Here is a 17,312-nt window from a genome sequence, read left to right as displayed (position 1 = left end):
ATGTTCTCACGGGTAGGGTTTCGAGACTAAGGATGCTCTTGTCTGCAAGTCTAAAATAAACTGGATCAGTAGAAAGTGTTCTCCAGTTGAACAAGAGCTAGAGGCTCCCTGTTTTGATAAGATGCCCCACCTATGGGCTTTCTGTGTGCTGCTGTTGTTTTTCCCCTTTTCAAACAATAATGAAAGTACTACAGTGTGCAAGTACATATACAAGGTATAAGATGCAGTACTTATATGTGCGGTGGGATTTAGCAAATAAGTTAGGTCAGTAATACAAAATGAATAGTGCAAAAATGTGGTGCAACTACAGATTTATTTCATTATTCGGGTAAGATTTTTAGCCAGTTCTCCGTCCATCCATCCACCCATCCATCCATTATCTGAACCGCTCATCCTGCTCTCAGGGCCACAGGGACTGCTGGAGCCTATCCCAGCAGTCATTGGACGGCAGGTGGGGAGACACCCTGGACAGGCCGCCAGACCATCACACAGGGCCCACACACACACACACATTCATACCTAGGGACAATGTAGTACGGCCGAGTCACCTGACCTACATGTCTGGACTGTGGGGGGAAACCGAAGCCCCCGGAGGAAACCCACGCAGACACGGGGAGAACATGCACAAACTCCATACAGAGGACGACCCGGGACCACCCCCAAGGTTGGACTACCCCGGGGCTCGAACCCAGGACCTTCTTGCTGTGAGGCGAGCGCCCCGTAAAAAGCTAAGTATTTTAAGAAGTATAAATATTAGGGAAGGCTGCCTGTATTTGTCCTGAAGGAGTCCCGAGTGGGACGCTGCCGCTGGTGTACGCGGACTGGCGCAGACTGGCGACTTCACGCTGCAGGCAGCGCTGACGGAGCGGAGGATGCGGCGCGCGCAGAGGGCGTGGCTACGGCAGGCGGGGAGGAGTAACGGTCCCCGCTCGGGAAAGTATGCCGAGGACCGTTAACCAACTTCTGCCCTCCGAGGGGCTCGTCTCAGAACAGCGCCAGAATCACCGACGCCAGGGCGGATTCCCCAGCGCCGCGCCGACGACACAAGCGGAATAAAGTCGGTATATGTTGACGTGCGAGTCGCTTTATTTCCTCGCGCGGCGGCTTCATCGTTGAACCGGACCCAGAGTGAAGAAGACGTCGACCATGCCAGGCGGCGGTGAGTCCGGGTCGGCTGACGGCAAAGCCGCGGAGCCTTCGGCCCGGAATGAGACGACGGCACCGGGCGCCGAGGCCGCGGCGGGCCGGGGGTGGAAGGGTGTCAACGCCGTGGCGGTGCTGTGGACCTTCGGGAAGTGTCTGGGGGCTTTGTTGCCCGTCTACCTGGCCGGTTACTACCGGGTCAGCACCAGCCTGCTGGCGTTCGGGATGATGGTGTACACGGGCTGGAAACACGCCCGGGAGGCCAAGGAGGAGCGCTGGAGATCAGCCGTGGAGCTGCTGGACCACGAGCAGGACTCCGCGTCCACGTCCGGCAAAGTGGCGAGAGGCAAACGGGACGGCTCTGCGCGGGTAAGGCGTGAACGTGCCACCTACGGGGGTCTCTACGACTCTGCCCACACACGCACACGCTTACCCCCCCCCTCATACCCTCACCCCACCCCCCTCCCCTCATACCCCCACCCCACCCCCCTCATATCCTCACCCCACCCCCTTCATATCCTCGCCCCACCCCCCTCATATCCTCAGTTCACCTTCAAGATGTGAAAAAATGGCGTAGTACACTCCCTCTTGAGTGTGCCTTGATACCAGACCAGGGTTGATCTCAGGGCCCCGTCGCCCCACTGGGTGATGAGGGGGGGGGGACTCTTTAGAGAAGGATCTAACAGCTTGTATGAAGCCCCGTCGCCCCACTGGGTGATGAGAGAGAGGGGGGGGGCTCTTTAGAGAAGGATCTAACGCAGTGTTTCTCAACCCAGTCCTCAAGGAACCCCTATCCTGCATATTTTCTTTGCAACCCTGAATAGATACCTGTTTGTAGTTATTCAACCAATCAGCAGTGAATTTTGTCAGACGTTGCACACCTTGCATAATTAAGTGCTGCGAGATGATTGGTCGAGTAAGTACAAGCAGGGCTACCTATGCAGGGTTACAATGAAAATCTCCAGGATAGGGGTTCCTTGAGGACTGGGTTGAGAAACACTGATCTAACGGCTTGTATGAACACCTCTCACTTCACAACACGTATCAGGGGAGAACAAGTAGACGGTGCAGAGTCGCCAGGTTTTCAGTTGGTGGTGAATTAGTGTGTGTGGCTTGTTGGTTGTTTTCCATTTCTCATGATGCTGTCAGGATCAGTTGCTGAGTAACTGACTGACAGACCATCTCGTCTGTTGTGTATTTGTGTGTGAGTGAGGGGCAGGCAGAACAAGAGTCTCTTCTCCCTGCTCCTTTTCAGTCATGGGGTGTGTGAATTGGGTTGTGTTTGCTCATGAATGTGCGTTACCATGAGCGGAACAGATGATGATGAAAATAAAACAACAACCACAGTTTGAAGAGAACCTCATAATATACTTGATTCATTCACTGTAGATTTGTCTTTTCAGCCCTGCCCGACTGACGGTTTGAGTCATTTGTAAACCACTCCTTTTATATTGTTTTCTATTTAGTGTGCATCCTTTTAAAGAGGCTTTTAAGTCCATTTCAATTTAATTTACCTTTCCATTATGTCAGGAAAACAGATTTGCAGCTCATGTTCATAAATTAGCTATGGAACATTTGTTTTGGGGCGGCACGGTGGCGCAGTGGGTAGCGCGGGCGCCTCACAGCAAGAAGATCCTGGGTTCGAGCCCCGGGGGAGTCCAGCCTGGGGGGGTCGTCCTCTGTGTGGAGTTAGCATGTTCTCCCCGTGTCTGCGTGGGTTTCCTGTGGGGGCTCCAATTTCCTCCCACAGTCCAAAGACATGTAGGGCAGGTGAAGCAGCCGTACTAAATTGTCCCTAGGTATGAATGTGTGTGTGGGCCCTGTGTGATGCCCTGGCAGCCTGTCCAGGGTGTCTCCCCGCCTGCTGCGCAATGACTGCTGAGGATAGGCTCCTGCGACCCTAAGAACAGGACAAGCGGTTCAGATAATGGATGGATGGATATTTGTTTTGAGTTTGTTATTGGCAGTTTGTCCGTGGTTGCACCACCTAACAGTTTTGGGGTGAAAATGCCAGAAATGCTGTCAGAAATACAAGTCATCACAAGTTATAACTTGAAAAATAAACAATAATTGTATTGGGCTGATTCTCAGGAACAAAGAAATGTATTTAAAATTGTACAAGCTAATTTTTTTTTACCCCACTTTGAAAACCTTATTTGTCATTGGCCCATGCAAATGCTGCAAACATCTTGCTTTTAGTACATTTTGCACCTTAAATACAAGTACTGAAAACGCCACATGGGTTCTGTTCCAGCCACCAGCAAAATGAAGTTGTTTTGGGCATATTTTTGAAGGAATCACAGATAAGGGGAACACACTGTTAAAGGTGTGCTCAACACCCCTCCCTCGTTGGCCCGAGTCTCAGTTTAGTTGTCTCTGTCAGGGCTGGGCTTATGAAATGTGAGGGCATGTACACAATGATGGTACATGGGCAATAGAAGCAGTTTATTTGACATTGTTAAGCCTGCTGAGAGCTAATACTTTCAGATCAATGGGTGAAAAGTCTCCCTTGTCCGTTGCTGTATGTTCAGCTGTTGGGCCGTCCTCCGTATCATTAAGGAGCCATGTTGTCCAAGCATGCAGTCTTGCAAATACAAATGACAAAGGAGCAAAGCGCTTTAAGTATAAAAGTACGCTGTGTGAGTAATTCAGCCATGTCCTATACTGGTGATGCTCAGTGTCTCTTCGCCTACTCACCCTAAGATTATTATTAACAATAAAATAGTGAGATCTGCTATGTCTACATTCAGTTGTATGTTGAAGTCACTGATGGGCTAAACTCCCAAAAAGTTTCAATGTGGAATTTATGTTGATATGTTTTTTTTCCAGGTTAACATTCCAGATATGGAGAAGGTTGAGTGGCTGAACAAGGTAATTTTTCAGTGACGGACATTTTTTCCTCGGCTTTGTTCAGCTGGCAGCCATCAGCAAGAGATAGGATGAGTCATTTGTCTGTTGACCCCACAGCAAACACACACGCCTGTTCATTCTGTGGCCCAGCTGTTGCGTTGATTGACGGACGGTGGCACATGCTAGACTAGTAGCTTTCGTTAGCTGAAAGATGCTAGCAGTGGCCACGCCCCCATCACTGTAGCCACCGTGTCTGTGCTGCAGAGAGCAGGCCCAGCGCCAGGTCCCCCTCTCAACATTTCCATTTCACTGCAGCCTAACCCACAGGAAGGGAGGGACTACCAGACCTCTTAAACCAAATCAAACTGCAACAATTAACCCCCCCCAACCCACGTCTTCATTCTTGCAGCCCAGCAGAGTCAGGCCTGGGTAGACTACCAAAAATAGCCATCCTCAGCCGAGGACAGAAATTCTGCACTAATGGAAACATGAGATGTGAGCATCAGAGAGCGAGACAAAGCAGAGATTTGAGTTTGGCTCCTGGAGGGGCGATCAGCAGACTGCCCTGTTGCTCAGGCTTCGTCCTCAAGAGGAACAGGCAGCTGATGACTCACTCTCCACATATTTCCGACTGTAACCGCTTGTTTAGTTTTTTTTGTTTTTGTGCCACAGCAGATACACACCAGCGCCCAGCCACTGCAGAAGCAACGTCTTCTGCTTTTAGACGAACACTCACCCCCACAAGGGAGAAGATCATCCAAGCAGTCAACTAGTGACACATAGATATATACAGAACTCTTTTTCCATCATGGCATTTGTAGGGATCCAGTCCAGCACAGACTCAAGACAGCTGAGAGGACTGGACTGGCAGCAGCTCTCTTTTGTGAATCATTCAGCTCATTTTGAAAGTGTGCGTTAAGTAGCTCAGTCCATACCAAGCGTCGGCGATGAAGTTTACCCAATTTTACCACAAAGTCTGTGATTTTACAAGAATGTACCAATGTCATAAATTTGGTAAAAAGCAGGCAGTGACCATGTGTTCACTGACCCGCCATAGGTGTTGCTGCAGGTGTGGCCATTTGTCGGCCAGTACCTTGAGAAGTTGCTGGTGGAGACTATTGCGCCATCTATCCGAGCATCCAGCTCCCACCTGCAGACTCTCAGCTTTACTAAGGTGGACATGGGGGACAAGGTAACACCACTGATATCATGTCCATCCAACAGCAGTACCGTGATGAGACCTTTCAGACAGACATTGGACTGCAAAATGAACACGTCTTCTCTTTTTTTTTTTTACTTCAGCCCATGAAGGTTGTAGGGATCAAGGCACACACAGAGAATGACAAAGGACAAGTCTTGCTTGATGTCTATATCAGGTAAACTTACACTCATTACTCTTAGGACATCCGTGTCATTGTCACCCCTCCAAAATAGATATCCTCTGAGCGGCTCATGTTTCCTTTACAGCTATGTGGGTAATGTGGAGATAAACGTGGAAGTGAAGAGATACTTTTGCAAAGCAGGAGTCAAAGGAATACAGGTGTGTCTTTGTGTTAGCCTCAGATAATAAAAGGTTATGATACGCAATGAAACATCCTATAAAACAACTGAATGTGTCTAAATCCAGTGAAATGCTGTCATCGTACAGGTGTTTATGAGTCATTTCCTCTGACATCCCTCCTGTCCACCTCTCTTTAGCTATACGGGATGATGCGGGTCATCCTGGAACCCCTGATAGGAGACGTGCCAATAGTGGGCGCAGTCACGATGTTTTTCATCCAAAGGCCGGTGGGTTCATCTCCACTCAGCTCTGTCATCTGCCTGCTGACTTTCCCCAGATCCCTGTTCCTCAGCCCTGCAGCGTTCCCCAAGACCACAGCTCCATAGATTAGACTTGTCTTGTGTCCTTTGCATTTCATTGGCTTCTCCCCGTCAATAACACCGGTCAATGTGCTGTGTGCAATCTTTATTTTATCTCTTCCCAGAAACTGGACATCAACTGGACTGGACTGACTAACTTGCTGGATATTCCTGGATTGAAGTGAGTCGTATGGAAATAATATAGCGTTGGGTCTCTTATATTTATAACAGTTACAGTATCACAATACATGGGGGAATTATACACTAGTAATTACACAGTACATGGTTACCACATTGATATGTGTGCCCTTTCTCCTTTGTCCCAGTGTCATGTCTGACAGCATGATAATGGACGCTATCGCCGCCTTCCTGGTGCTGCCTAACCGTCTGACGGTCCCTTTGGTTCCAGACCTGCATGTGGCCCAGCTGCGTTCCCCATTACCCAGGGTGAGACAGGAACATGTATTCATGTAACCTGTTTTTAACCAGTTTAAAACCTATCTGTCATATCAGAGAAGCAGAGTAGACATGATGAACGCCGGTAAGATTTAATGTCTCGTTCTTTGGAAAACAGCCGTTCACCCTCTATGTGGTGGCGGAAACTCATTTGTCGGATAATTCATGATTGGTTTTAACACATTAGTCGGTGTATTAGAATACTGATAAGGGCATGTCTTTGTTTTCCGCTGTGAGTTGTATGACAGTTTGCCACCTTATGTGTCAGGGGAGAAAAATTACTTGCCCATAACTGATCCGTTCATGAAAGACTGCTTACGTTCTCTGGTTCTTTGGAGGATTTCTTTTCGGACAAGTTATATGTTCAGGAGGACTGTTTGTTTAGATAAAGCTGCTGTAAACCAAATTCATGTTTGTTTTTTGTTTTTTTTGTGAGACATGAAATTCTCGCAGCAATAAATACATATTTATAGAGAGAGATAGGGTGAGGAGCTCGGACATCCGGAGGGAGCTCAGAGTAGAGCCGCTGCTCCTTCACATCGAAAGGAGCCAGTTGAGGTGGTTCAGGCATCTGATCAGGATGCCTCCTGGGCACCTTGCCTTCCTTTGGAGGTTTACTGGGCATGTCCAACTGGGAGGAGACCCCGGAGTAGACCCAGAACTCGCTGGAGGGATTACATGTCCAATCTGGCCTGGGAACGCCTTGGGATCCCCCAGGAGGAGCTGGAGGGCATTGCTGGGGAGAGGGACATCTAGAGTGCCCTGCTTAGCTTGCTGCCACCGCGACCCGGCCACCGCGACCCAAAGCAGCAGATGATGAATGAATGAATAAATTAATATTATTGTGAATTTTACCACAACTCACTCTCTTTTAGGGTGTGGTACGCATCCACCTGCTGGAAGCAGACAATCTAGCAGCCAAGGACAACTACATAAAGGGGGTAATAGCAGGCATGTCTGACCCTTACGCGATATTAAGAGTGGGCCCCCAGACGTTCACCTCCAAACACAAAGACAACACCCTGTGTCCTAAGTGGGGAGAACTGTACGAGGTAAGCAGAGGACAGCTCTTCGAATCAGAGCATTGTGCGTGTATGGGTTGGTGTCGACAATGTCTCTGTTTGTCATGAAAGCATCAGATCTCATGCTACATTTCAATGTGCTCTCTATGAGTGGGCTACGGCCGTTACATTTCTCAGAATATTAATTTTCACTCGTGTACAATGTGACACGTTTCATCCAGCTTCCATTCAAAATTCCCCGTCAGCCCTCATGTCCTTGTCTGTGTGTGGTACGTCAGGTTATAGTCCACGAAGTGCCTGGTCAGGAGTTGGAGGTGGAGGTCTATGACAAAGACCCAGACCAGGATGATTTCCTGGGAAGGTACATGCATACAGTAGATGTCTCTCCATGTCTGTGTGGCTCTTTTATGTCTCACAACGTCACCTTTCACCTTTCATAGCTTTACTGTCGAGGCAAAAAGGTCCTTTTCAGCCACAGAGTTGCTCAGAATCTGCACTTCCATCCTGCGATCCTTATCAGCTCACAAAGATCAGCTCCTAATTCTTCCATTAACCCTGTTATCCTTTCCCCTCATGCAGGACCAAGATGGATTTGGGCATTGTAAGGCAATCCTTAGTGGTCGATGATGTAAGTACTACACTGACCACCTTACAAGATTAAAAAAATGATTTATTATTCTCACCACATTCAAATTTTTATTGTGTTTTGATGACTGTCCTTGCAGTGGTTCACTTTGAAAGATTCCCATTCAGGGAGAGTCCATCTCAGACTGGAGTGGCTGGCCTTGCTGCCCAGCACAGACCGACTGGAGGAGGTGTGAAAGCTCTCATAGATGCAGATAATGCTAGAAAGTGGTCATTATATTCTGCATCACTGACTGTGAAGGGCAGGTGAGCAGTTGTTTCAGAGGAGTGAATGTGTCGGCCCTGTTCCACTTGTCCCCCAGATTCTGCAGAGGAATGAGAGCATGATCAACAAGACATCTGGCCCACCTTCTTCTGCCATCTTGGTTGTGTATCTGGATAAGGCTGAGGCACTTCCTGTGAGTCAAACTTTTTTCCTTTTTTTATCAGCACAGAGCTGCTTCCTGCCTGTGGTTAAATGGATTCCACATATTTGTTATCCTTGCGTCTACCCTTTTTTTACACAGGCACAGTACAGAAAGTCTCTGAGTAACTTGAGCCCGCTTACTCATTAGCCATTGCGCTATTTATTACCATTTTAATGTTACCTCTCGTAATATTTGAGATCCTTAAAACGGACCTGATTGTCACACTGTTTTAGAAGGAAACCCAGTCTGTCGTGCAGTTTTCTGTTGTGGGTTTACTCTCACTGATTAGAGGAATAGATTCTGAGTAGCTTCCTTTCAGTTCTGCTTGCTGTTGTTATGCCAACCTTTAGTGTTATTGTTGAAAACAGTTATGTCACTCAGAAAGTATAGCTGTGTGAAACACTTGGTGTATTTGTTGGTTTGTGCTATTGGAGGACTCTTTAGTATGTTGAGATATGCTTTTAGTGACAACTGCATCACAAATATGATGTGTTATTGTTATATTTATATTTATCAATTGCTCTGTCACATAATTGCATAGGTGTGTGTGTGTGTGTGTGTACCACACCCTGTCCAATATTCAGTGTGCTTATTTGCATGTTTATATGTTTTAGATGAAGAAAGGGAATAAGGAACCCAGTCCCATGGTGCAATTGTCTGTGCAAGACATCACCAAAGAAAGCAAGGTGTGTCTAATGGGAACGCTTATTAAGTCACAGTTGACTTCCTGCATTGCCGTCAGCCCTTTTTCTATCATTCATGCTATATTCCAACACCATGTAGACTTGTTACACAACCATCAATCCAGGGTGGGAGGATGCCTTCACCTTCTTCATCCGGGATCCACACAAACAGGACATAGACATTCAGGTGACATTTGATTCTCTGATTTGCTAGTCATGATGTGAATGAGACCTTGCATTTTATGTTTTCAGAAGCTTCTTTTTCAGCAGTTGTTCTTGTTGTGATTGCCCTCGTTCTGTCGTAGTCTTCATTTGACTTTGTATCTTGTAAATTACATTAGGTGAAGGATGTGGACCGCGTGCAGACTTTGGGCAATCTGACCATCCCTATGTCCCGCCTGCTGTCCAGCCCTGGCCTGTCTATGGACCAGTGGTTCCAGCTGGACAACTCTGGACCTGCCAGCCGTATCTACATCAATACAGTACTCAGGGTAACGGAAGGTGGAATACACTTCCTGGTCCCACACTGAGATGAGGATTTCCACCCAACTAATGTTTATATTTGACACCAAATAACACACGGGCTGGGAAGCCACTTGTAACCAAAACAGAAATCAGAATCAGAAATCAGAAAGACTTTATTTGTTGTTTCATGTCATGAACTCGCGCAAATGAAATGAAAGGAAACATGGTTTCCCCCAGCCCACAGCAGTGCAACACAAAGACAGAAACACATCCAAAATCTACAAGAACACATATATATCCAAACCAACACATATATCTAAACTAAAAAAAAATCACTGTCCAGGAGAACAAACACCAGCCAGGGTGACTGTCGGAACTGCCGGTCTACATGGGCTAGCAGTTAGCTTAGCCTGCCCTGCTTCCGCATCCTGTCAGACCGCCCTCGGTGTTTCCTCTTCGTGAGCAGCTCTAGTCAGGGCCCCCGTGGTCCTTGGGCCCACAGGACGCAGCAGACCAGGCTCCCTTTGACACATCTCCCCGCACCCCACACGACGACACTAAAAACACAGTCAAGGCTAGGCAAGGCCGCCGCCAGACCTGTCAGACCGCCCTCGGTGTTTCCTCTTCGGGCACAGCTCCAGGCAGGGCCATGGTCCCTGGGCCCACAGGATGCAGCAGACCAAGCTGTCCCAGCTGATCCAGCACCAGCTCTCCAAGCCATCAAACAAAGACAAACTTAGACACAGACATGGACAAAGACACTGCATGGACGGTGCTGGGTGAGGCCGCCGCAAACATGAATTCATGCCGTCATCTTTCCACACTGGAAGCATATAGACATGGGACCGGAGGGTGTTATCGGGGCATCACACTGCTCAGCCTCCCTGGGAAAGTCTACTCTAGGGTCCTGGAAAGGAGGCTCTGACCGATTGTCGAACCTCGGATCCAGGAAGAACAATGCGGATTCTGTCCTGGCCGTGCAACTACTGACCAGCTTTTTACCCTTGCAGAAGTGCTGAGGGGGGCATGGGAGTTTGACCAGCCAGTCTACATGTGTTTTGTGGACTTGGAGAAGGCTTACGACCATGTACCCCAGGGCACTCTGTGGGGGGTACTGCGGGAGTATGGGGTACCGGGGCAGTTGCTACAAGCTATCCGGTCCTTGTATAACCAAAGTGAGAGCTGTGTCCACATTCTCAGCACAAAGTCAAACACATTTTCGGTGGGTGTCGGACTCTGCCAAGGTTGTCCTTTGTCTCCGATTCTGTTTGTGATATTCATGGACAGGATCTCAAGGTGCAGCCAAGGTGAGGAGTGTGTCCATTTTGGGAACCTCAGAATTGCATCCCTGCTCTTCACAGATGATGTGGTTTTGTTGGCTTCATCAGAACATGACCTCCAGCGTGCACTGGGGCAGTTTGCAGCTGAGTGTGAAATGGCCGGGATGAGAGTCAGCACCTCCAAGTTTGAAGCCATGGTTCTCTACTGGAACATGATTGCTCCCTCTGGGTTGGGGATGAGTCATTGCCTCAAGTGAAGGAGTTCAAGTATATCGAGGTCTTGTTCATGAGTGTAGGATGGAGCAGGGGATTGACAGGTGGATTGATGCAGCATCAGCAGTAATGCGGACATTGTACCAGACCGTTGTGGTGAAGAAGGAGCTGAGCCGGAAGAAAAAGCTCTCAATTTACCAGTCAATCTTTGTTCCAACCCTCACCTATGGTCATGAGCTTTGGGTAGTGACCGAAAGGGTGAGATCGCAGATACAAGCGGCTGAAATGAGTTTCCTCCGTAGGGTGTCTGGGCTCAGCCTTAGAGATAGGGTGAGGAGCTCGGACATCCAGAGGGAGCTCAGAGTACAGCTGCTGCTCCTTCGTGTCGAAAGGAGCCAGTTGAGGTTGTTTGGGCATCTGATTATGATGCCTCCTGAGCGCCTTGCTTTGGAGGTTTTCTGGGCACATCCAACTGGGAGGAGACCCCGGGGTAGACCCAGAACTCACTGGAGGGACTACATGTCCAATCTGGTCTGGGAACACCTTGGGATCCCCCAGGAGGAGCTGGAGGGCATTGCTGGGGAGAGGGACATCTGGAGTGCCCTACGTAGCTTGCTGCCACTGCGACCCGACCCCGGAGAAGTGGCTGATGATGAGATTAGATGAGATTATAGACATTTGCATGTAGACATATTATATAATAGGTTTCCATAATTTATTTTGTTAGAAATAGTATCAAATTAAAGTGCATTTGGTCATTTTCTTATATTTAGGTTTGCAGGAAAGCTGAGTTAAAGCCTGAGTATACCGTGGTTATTACTTTTTATTATGCTTCTCTCTGCCACACCTCCTTTTCTTCTTATCTACCCTTTTTTGCCATATTTATATTAGGTCCTGTGGTTGGATGAGGAGCATATTTCAGCAAATACGTCGACTAACCTTGAGGCAAGACTTGTGAAACAGCTTCCACAGCAGACTAGCCCACATCCCAGCTTTGCCACAGAGGTAATAGAAGGCATACTACTTCTCCTATTTGTTACAAAAAATCCAAAGTTATTGCATATGCGTATTGTAAGTTCTCCTCACTTTCAACAGGGGCTGCTCAGAATTCAACTTTTGGCAGGCCAGGATCTGGTTCCTAAAGACAACATGATGGGAGGCATTGTGAAGGGAAAGAGTGACCCCTATGTCAAGATCAATATTGGGGGAGAGACGTTCGTGAGTCAGGTTATCAAGGGGAATCTCAACCCCACCTGGAATGAGCTGTATGAGGTAAGAGGTTTTTGGCTGACCTCAGAATGAAGAAACCACCTATAGTCTATTATGAAGACAATGTAATATTTATTTTAACACAGTTAGGGATTTGACTGAGAGTTTCGGTCCAACAGGTGGTTCTGACCCAGCTGCCTGGTCAGGATCTGCAGGTGGAGGTATTCGATAAAGACATGGACATGAAAGATGATTTCATGGGCAGGTAACCACCTACAAGAAGATTCTGTCATAGCAAGATTCTGTCATAGCAAAGTAAAAATCCTATTAAGACGTAATCTAATCTCTCAACTATCACCATCCAGGCTGAGGATCAATCTGAAGGACATCATCGAATCTCAGTACACTGACCAGGTGAGAGCCCTCTGTACAAGACAAGACATGTACATTTGTCAACGTTAACGCAATACCACCATGAAGCTTTGCCTCACTGGAGAGGTCTCCATAGTTGTTCACTTGTATGGACTGCTGTTTTGTTTTGTTTTGTTTTTTTTTGGGGGGGGGGGGTTCCCCTTTTTCTCCGCAGTTGTACTAGGCGAATTACCCCACTTTTCCGAGCCGTCCTGGTCGTTGCTCCACCCCTGTGCTGATCCGGGGAGGGCTGCAGACTACCACATGCCTCCTCCGATACGTGTGGAGTCACCAGCTGCTTCTTTTCACCTGACAGTGAGGAGTTTCACCAGGGGGACGTAGCGTATGGGAAGATCACACTATTCGCTCCAGTTCCCCCTCAACAGGTGCCCCGACCGACCAAAGGAGGCGCTAGTGCAGCAACCAGGACACATACCCACATCCAGCTTCCCACCCGCAGACATGGCCAATTGTGTCTGTAGCGACGCCCGACCATGCCGGAGGTAACGCGGGGATTCGAACCAGGGATGCCTGTGTTGGTAGGCAACGGAATAGACCACCACACCACCCAGACACCCCTGGACTGCTGTTTTTCATCGTGAAATCAATTAAGTGCTTTTACAGAAAGACAAAGTTTCTCTCAAAAGGGTCACGCTCACCCAGCTGACTGAAGAGCATGGCAGCACAGAGGTCACATGTCAAGGCAGACGTGATTCTAATTCAGCTTCGTGAAGATTGCTAAAATTCAAACTGTGCCTGTCAAAAAAAAAACATATGACCCAGACGGTAACACATGGGAAAAACTAGAAGAAATTCATGATGACCTTTCCTAATTGAGTTTGAGTGGAACAAATCCTTGTCAGGAGGAACATCTTAACATGGGTGCAGATTCGCCACCGTTAGGGAAATTTGTGGACGGCCTCTTCCTTATTTCAACTACAAAATACTTGGTAGTCTCTGTTCAGATGTTTCGCTGTATGTGCTGTTTGCTTTCCAGTGGTACACCCTGGCTGATGTGAGGTCCGGTCGGGTTCACCTGGTATTGGAATGGGTTCCAACATCCTCAGAGCCAGACAGACTGAACCAGGTCAGTAGTTCCACATTCTTCACTGATATCTCATACTTACGCTCCACTCAAGTGTGCTGACCGGTTCCCGTTACTTCAGGTTCTTCAGTTCCATTCCAGACGGTCGTACCAAAACAAGGCAGTCCCCTCAGCTGGCCTGCTGTTTGTGTTTATCGAGCAAGCGGATGGGCTACCTGTGAGTCATTTCAGATGTGCAAGTAGTGGAGATGGATGTCAGAATAAGATATAACAAAAAAAGTCCGCAGTGGTGTAGCGGTCTAAGCATCGGCTTTGTGTCGATGCAGTTGCCCACTGGGGTTCGCGCCCCGGTCTCGTCAGATCCGACTATGGCCGGACTGAATGAGGCAGCAATCATTGGCAACGCTGTCTTCGGGAGGGTGGTGGAGTCGGCCTGTGTTCGGAAAAAACAGTGGTTTGGCCTGGAGTCGCCTTGTCACGAAAGTGGTGAGGCGTCTCCTTCGAGACTGCCGGCCGGAGAGATGCAGTTGGCGAACGCATGCAGTACGAGGGTGGGTGTTTGAATTAAAATAGGGATCGATTGGCCACTAAATTGGGAGAAAAAAGGGAAAAATCCGAAATAAATTAAAAAAAAAAAAAGAATAAGATATAAAACACGTTTGTAGAAATCATTATTTTCAAACTCAAGATAAAGCAAGATATGTGCCTTTCTTGTGGTAACTTCTGTCTGTCCACAGCTGAAAAAGAGCGGAAAGGAGCCAAAAGTGGGAGCTGAGCTTATTATTGGACAAACCTCACACAAAACTACAGTAAGACACCACAGACCCTCATGTTCAGAGTGTAGTTCTTCCTTCATTTTAAAGTTCTTTCAAGTGTGTGAATCTTAGAGGTGTAAGAGTGACAGTGATTTTGACTCATCCATCTCTGAAGGTGCATGATCGCACTTCTTCACCCCAGTGGAACGAGGCATTCCATTTCCTGGTTCACGACCCCAGAGAGGACATTCTTGTAGTTAAGGTATGCCTACTTTAGTGCATATTAAGAGAAAAGAGCAAGAATTATGGAAATACCCACTGTAAAAAAATCTGTGTACATCCATATTGCCCCCCCACCACCACCACCTTCTCCAGTTGTCTCATTGCTGGACATTGCCCATTGGTTCCCTGGTGGTTCCTGTCAGAGATCTGCTGTCAGAACCACAGCTGGTCCTGGACCAGTGGCTACATCTGGATGGAGCCTCACCAGAGAGTCAGATCCTACTGAGGGCTGAACTTAAGGTGGGAGAACACACACACACGCACACACTGTTTCTCTACCTTTGCCTGTCTGCCGTCTGTCTCTGCAGCTCTCCCTCCCCAGTATCTCCATTACACTCATTTCAAATTGTGTGACATTAGAAAGCCAGCTTTTTCGGCAGCCCATTGATTTTTTTTTTTTGCAGGTTGTGCTGGTATTAACATCTGCAAGGGTAAATGGGGTAGTTGCAATGCTGGTCAACAAACTGACACATTAAAAACAGTGTGGATCATTTAACTGCAGATGCTGATTCCAAGCAAGTGCCCCGCCCCACCCTCTGCTCCTCAGCCCTCCACTGCTCAGCCAAAACTGGAGACAGACAAAGTGCAGAGGTGAGACACATGAAGCAAAAACACATCCAAATTTACTGTAATGACTTGAACCTCAGCGGCACAGCGGCACGGTGGTTAGTGCGGTTGCCTCGCAGCAAGAAGGTCCTGTGTTTGAGCCCTGGGGTAGTCCAGCCCCAGGGGTCGTCCCGGATCGTCCTTTGTGTGGAGTTTGCATGTTATCTCCGTCTCTGCGTGGGTTTCCTCCAGGTGCTCCGGTTTCCTCCCACAGTCCAAAGACATGTAGGTCAGGTGACTCGGCCGTACTAAATTGTCCCTAGGTATGAATGTGTGTGTGTGTGTGTGTGTGTGTGTGTGTGTGTGTGTGTGTGTGTGTGTGTGTGTGTGTGTGTGTGTGTGTGTGTGTGTTTGGGCCCTGTGTGATGGCCTGGTGGCCTGTCCAGGGTGTCTCCCTGCCTGCCAGCTCAATAACTACTGAGATAGGCTCCAGCATCCCCCGACCCTGAGAGCAGGCTAAGGGGTTCGGATGATGGGTGGACTTGAACCTCTTTTTAATTTCCTTCTGTCCCTGTTAAAATGCCTTTTAATCATTTGTGTCATTTCAGGTCAAGTTCAGTAAACCCTCCTATCATAGAGACCTCTGTGATTCCAGCCTCTCTATCTGAGGATGCTGAGGTACAAGAAACAGCTGCTGGTGTGGTGCAAGAGGAAGAGGAAGAAGCCCCTTCTAGCCCTTCTATAGCCCTGCCAACACAAACTTCTCCGGACCACACCTTTGGCAGTGAGGTGAGATACTTTATGGTGCTGGAACTCTCACCCTCGGTTTATACTGGTCTGTCAACCATCTAAACCTATATTTGTGTCTGAATGGGATCTGAGTTTAGCATGAAGAAAAGGTATTGGAAACTGTTGTCTGCTGTACATGTCTATAGATGTCCTTTGCAAAATGGAAATGAAACACATTAGTGCCCATAATTTGTAGAATAAATATTCTGATTAATCCACCTGTTAAGTGTTTTTGCAATGACAACTTACTCACAGTGATGCAATGGTTAGCACGGTCGCCTCACAGCAAGAAGGTCCTGGATTCGAGCCCCGGGGTAGTCCAACCTTGGGGGTCGTCCCGGGTCGTCCTCTGTGTGGAGTTTGCATGTCCTCCCCGTGTCTGCGTGGGTTTCCTCCGGGGGCTCCGGTTTCCTCCCACAGCCCAAAGACATGTAGGTCAGGTGAATCGGCGGTACTAAATTGTCCCTAAGTGTGAATGTGTGTGTATGTCGGCCCTGTGATGGCGTGGCGGCCTGTCCAGGGTGTCTTTCCACCTGCCGCACAATGACTGCTGGGATAGGCTCCAGCATCCCCGTGACCCCAGTTGGGATAAGCGGCTTGGATAATGGATGGATGGAACTTACTCTTTTTCGTTTTCTCTGTTGTATGTCTTCAGTGAAGGAAAAAATATTAAGAATACCGATATGTCAGTGGTTTGAAAGCGTATGTGTTGGGAATAGCTGCTACTTTTAACTCATGTTTGCACAAAAGAGACTTGAAGCATAGAAAGACAGAGCAGCCCACAGTGATGCGGTTTGGACAGAGTTGAGATACTTGTTAACACAGAGTGTTGAAAGTGGGATAGATTTTGTTGTGAGTGACACAGGACTCAAAGGTTAGATCAAGGTTAGAGACAACATACATGACACCTTGGCTTAATCAATTAGTTAATTGGTTAATCCTATGAAAATGTTCATACTGGTTAGAACCTGCTTCATTTGTCTGAGTATAAATTCTTGATATGCCCTGTTTTAGGTAACATGGTGCTTGGCATGGCCTATGTTCATGAGTGAGTGATATTTGTTCTCTAGGGGGTGCTTAGAATCCACCTGCTGGAGGCCCAGAGTCTGATAGCCAAGGATAACCTGATGGGCGGCATGGTGAAGGGCAAGAGTGACCCCTACATCAAGATCAACGTCGGGGGGAGCACGTTCAAGAGTCACGTGGTCAAGGAGAACCTCAACCCAACCTGGAATGAGATGTATGAGGTAT

At 48.0% G+C, this 17,312-nt stretch overlaps 1 protein-coding gene across 7 annotated transcripts in view; it reads left to right on the top strand.

Annotated features, from left to right (window-relative positions):
• The first annotated feature begins 406 nt into the window (after window positions 1-406).
• The window catches only part of esyt1b (extended synaptotagmin-like protein 1b), a 35,979-nt gene continuing 19,073 nt past the window's right edge, over window positions 407-17,312 (top strand). For 4 of the 7 annotated variants that reach the window (XM_056301987.1, XM_056301982.1, XM_056301981.1 and 1 more), the window contains exons 1-28: window positions 415-1,512; window positions 3,973-4,014; window positions 5,051-5,185; window positions 5,296-5,369; window positions 5,461-5,533; window positions 5,692-5,781; window positions 5,979-6,034; window positions 6,180-6,300; window positions 7,185-7,361; window positions 7,610-7,692; window positions 7,911-7,959; window positions 8,057-8,146; window positions 8,279-8,374; window positions 8,998-9,069; window positions 9,167-9,253; window positions 9,408-9,557; window positions 11,916-12,029; window positions 12,120-12,296; window positions 12,413-12,498; window positions 12,599-12,647; window positions 13,642-13,731; window positions 13,811-13,906; window positions 14,427-14,498; window positions 14,620-14,706; window positions 14,820-14,966; window positions 15,229-15,317; window positions 15,881-16,061; window positions 17,132-17,308. In XM_056301987.1, coding sequence (XP_056157962.1) covers window positions 1,147-1,512; window positions 3,973-4,014; window positions 5,051-5,185; window positions 5,296-5,369; window positions 5,461-5,533; window positions 5,692-5,781; window positions 5,979-6,034; window positions 6,180-6,300; window positions 7,185-7,361; window positions 7,610-7,692; window positions 7,911-7,959; window positions 8,057-8,146; window positions 8,279-8,374; window positions 8,998-9,069; window positions 9,167-9,253; window positions 9,408-9,557; window positions 11,916-12,029; window positions 12,120-12,296; window positions 12,413-12,498; window positions 12,599-12,647; window positions 13,642-13,731; window positions 13,811-13,906; window positions 14,427-14,498; window positions 14,620-14,706; window positions 14,820-14,966; window positions 15,229-15,317; window positions 15,881-16,061; window positions 17,132-17,308 — 3,126 coding nt within the window. In that variant the 5' untranslated portion in view covers window positions 415-1,146. Of the gene's footprint in view, window positions 1,513-3,972; window positions 4,015-5,050; window positions 5,186-5,295; window positions 5,370-5,460; window positions 5,534-5,691; window positions 5,782-5,978; window positions 6,035-6,179; window positions 6,301-7,184; window positions 7,362-7,609; window positions 7,693-7,910; window positions 7,960-8,056; window positions 8,147-8,278; window positions 8,375-8,997; window positions 9,070-9,166; window positions 9,254-9,407; window positions 9,558-11,915; window positions 12,030-12,119; window positions 12,297-12,412; window positions 12,499-12,598; window positions 12,648-13,641; window positions 13,732-13,810; window positions 13,907-14,426; window positions 14,499-14,619; window positions 14,707-14,819; window positions 14,967-15,228; window positions 15,318-15,880; window positions 16,062-17,131; window positions 17,309-17,312 lie in introns of all 7 variants that reach the window. The other 3 variants (XR_008813503.1, XR_008813491.1, XR_008813497.1) reach the window with 1 other exon arrangement.

Source organism: Lampris incognitus, chromosome 2, assembly GCF_029633865.1.
Source record: "Lampris incognitus isolate fLamInc1 chromosome 2, fLamInc1.hap2, whole genome shotgun sequence".
Classification (NCBI taxonomy): Eukaryota; Metazoa; Chordata; class Actinopteri; order Lampriformes; family Lampridae; genus Lampris; species Lampris incognitus.
Note: the sequence above shows the minus strand (reverse complement) of the source record. Positions and strands in the feature narration are given on the sequence as shown.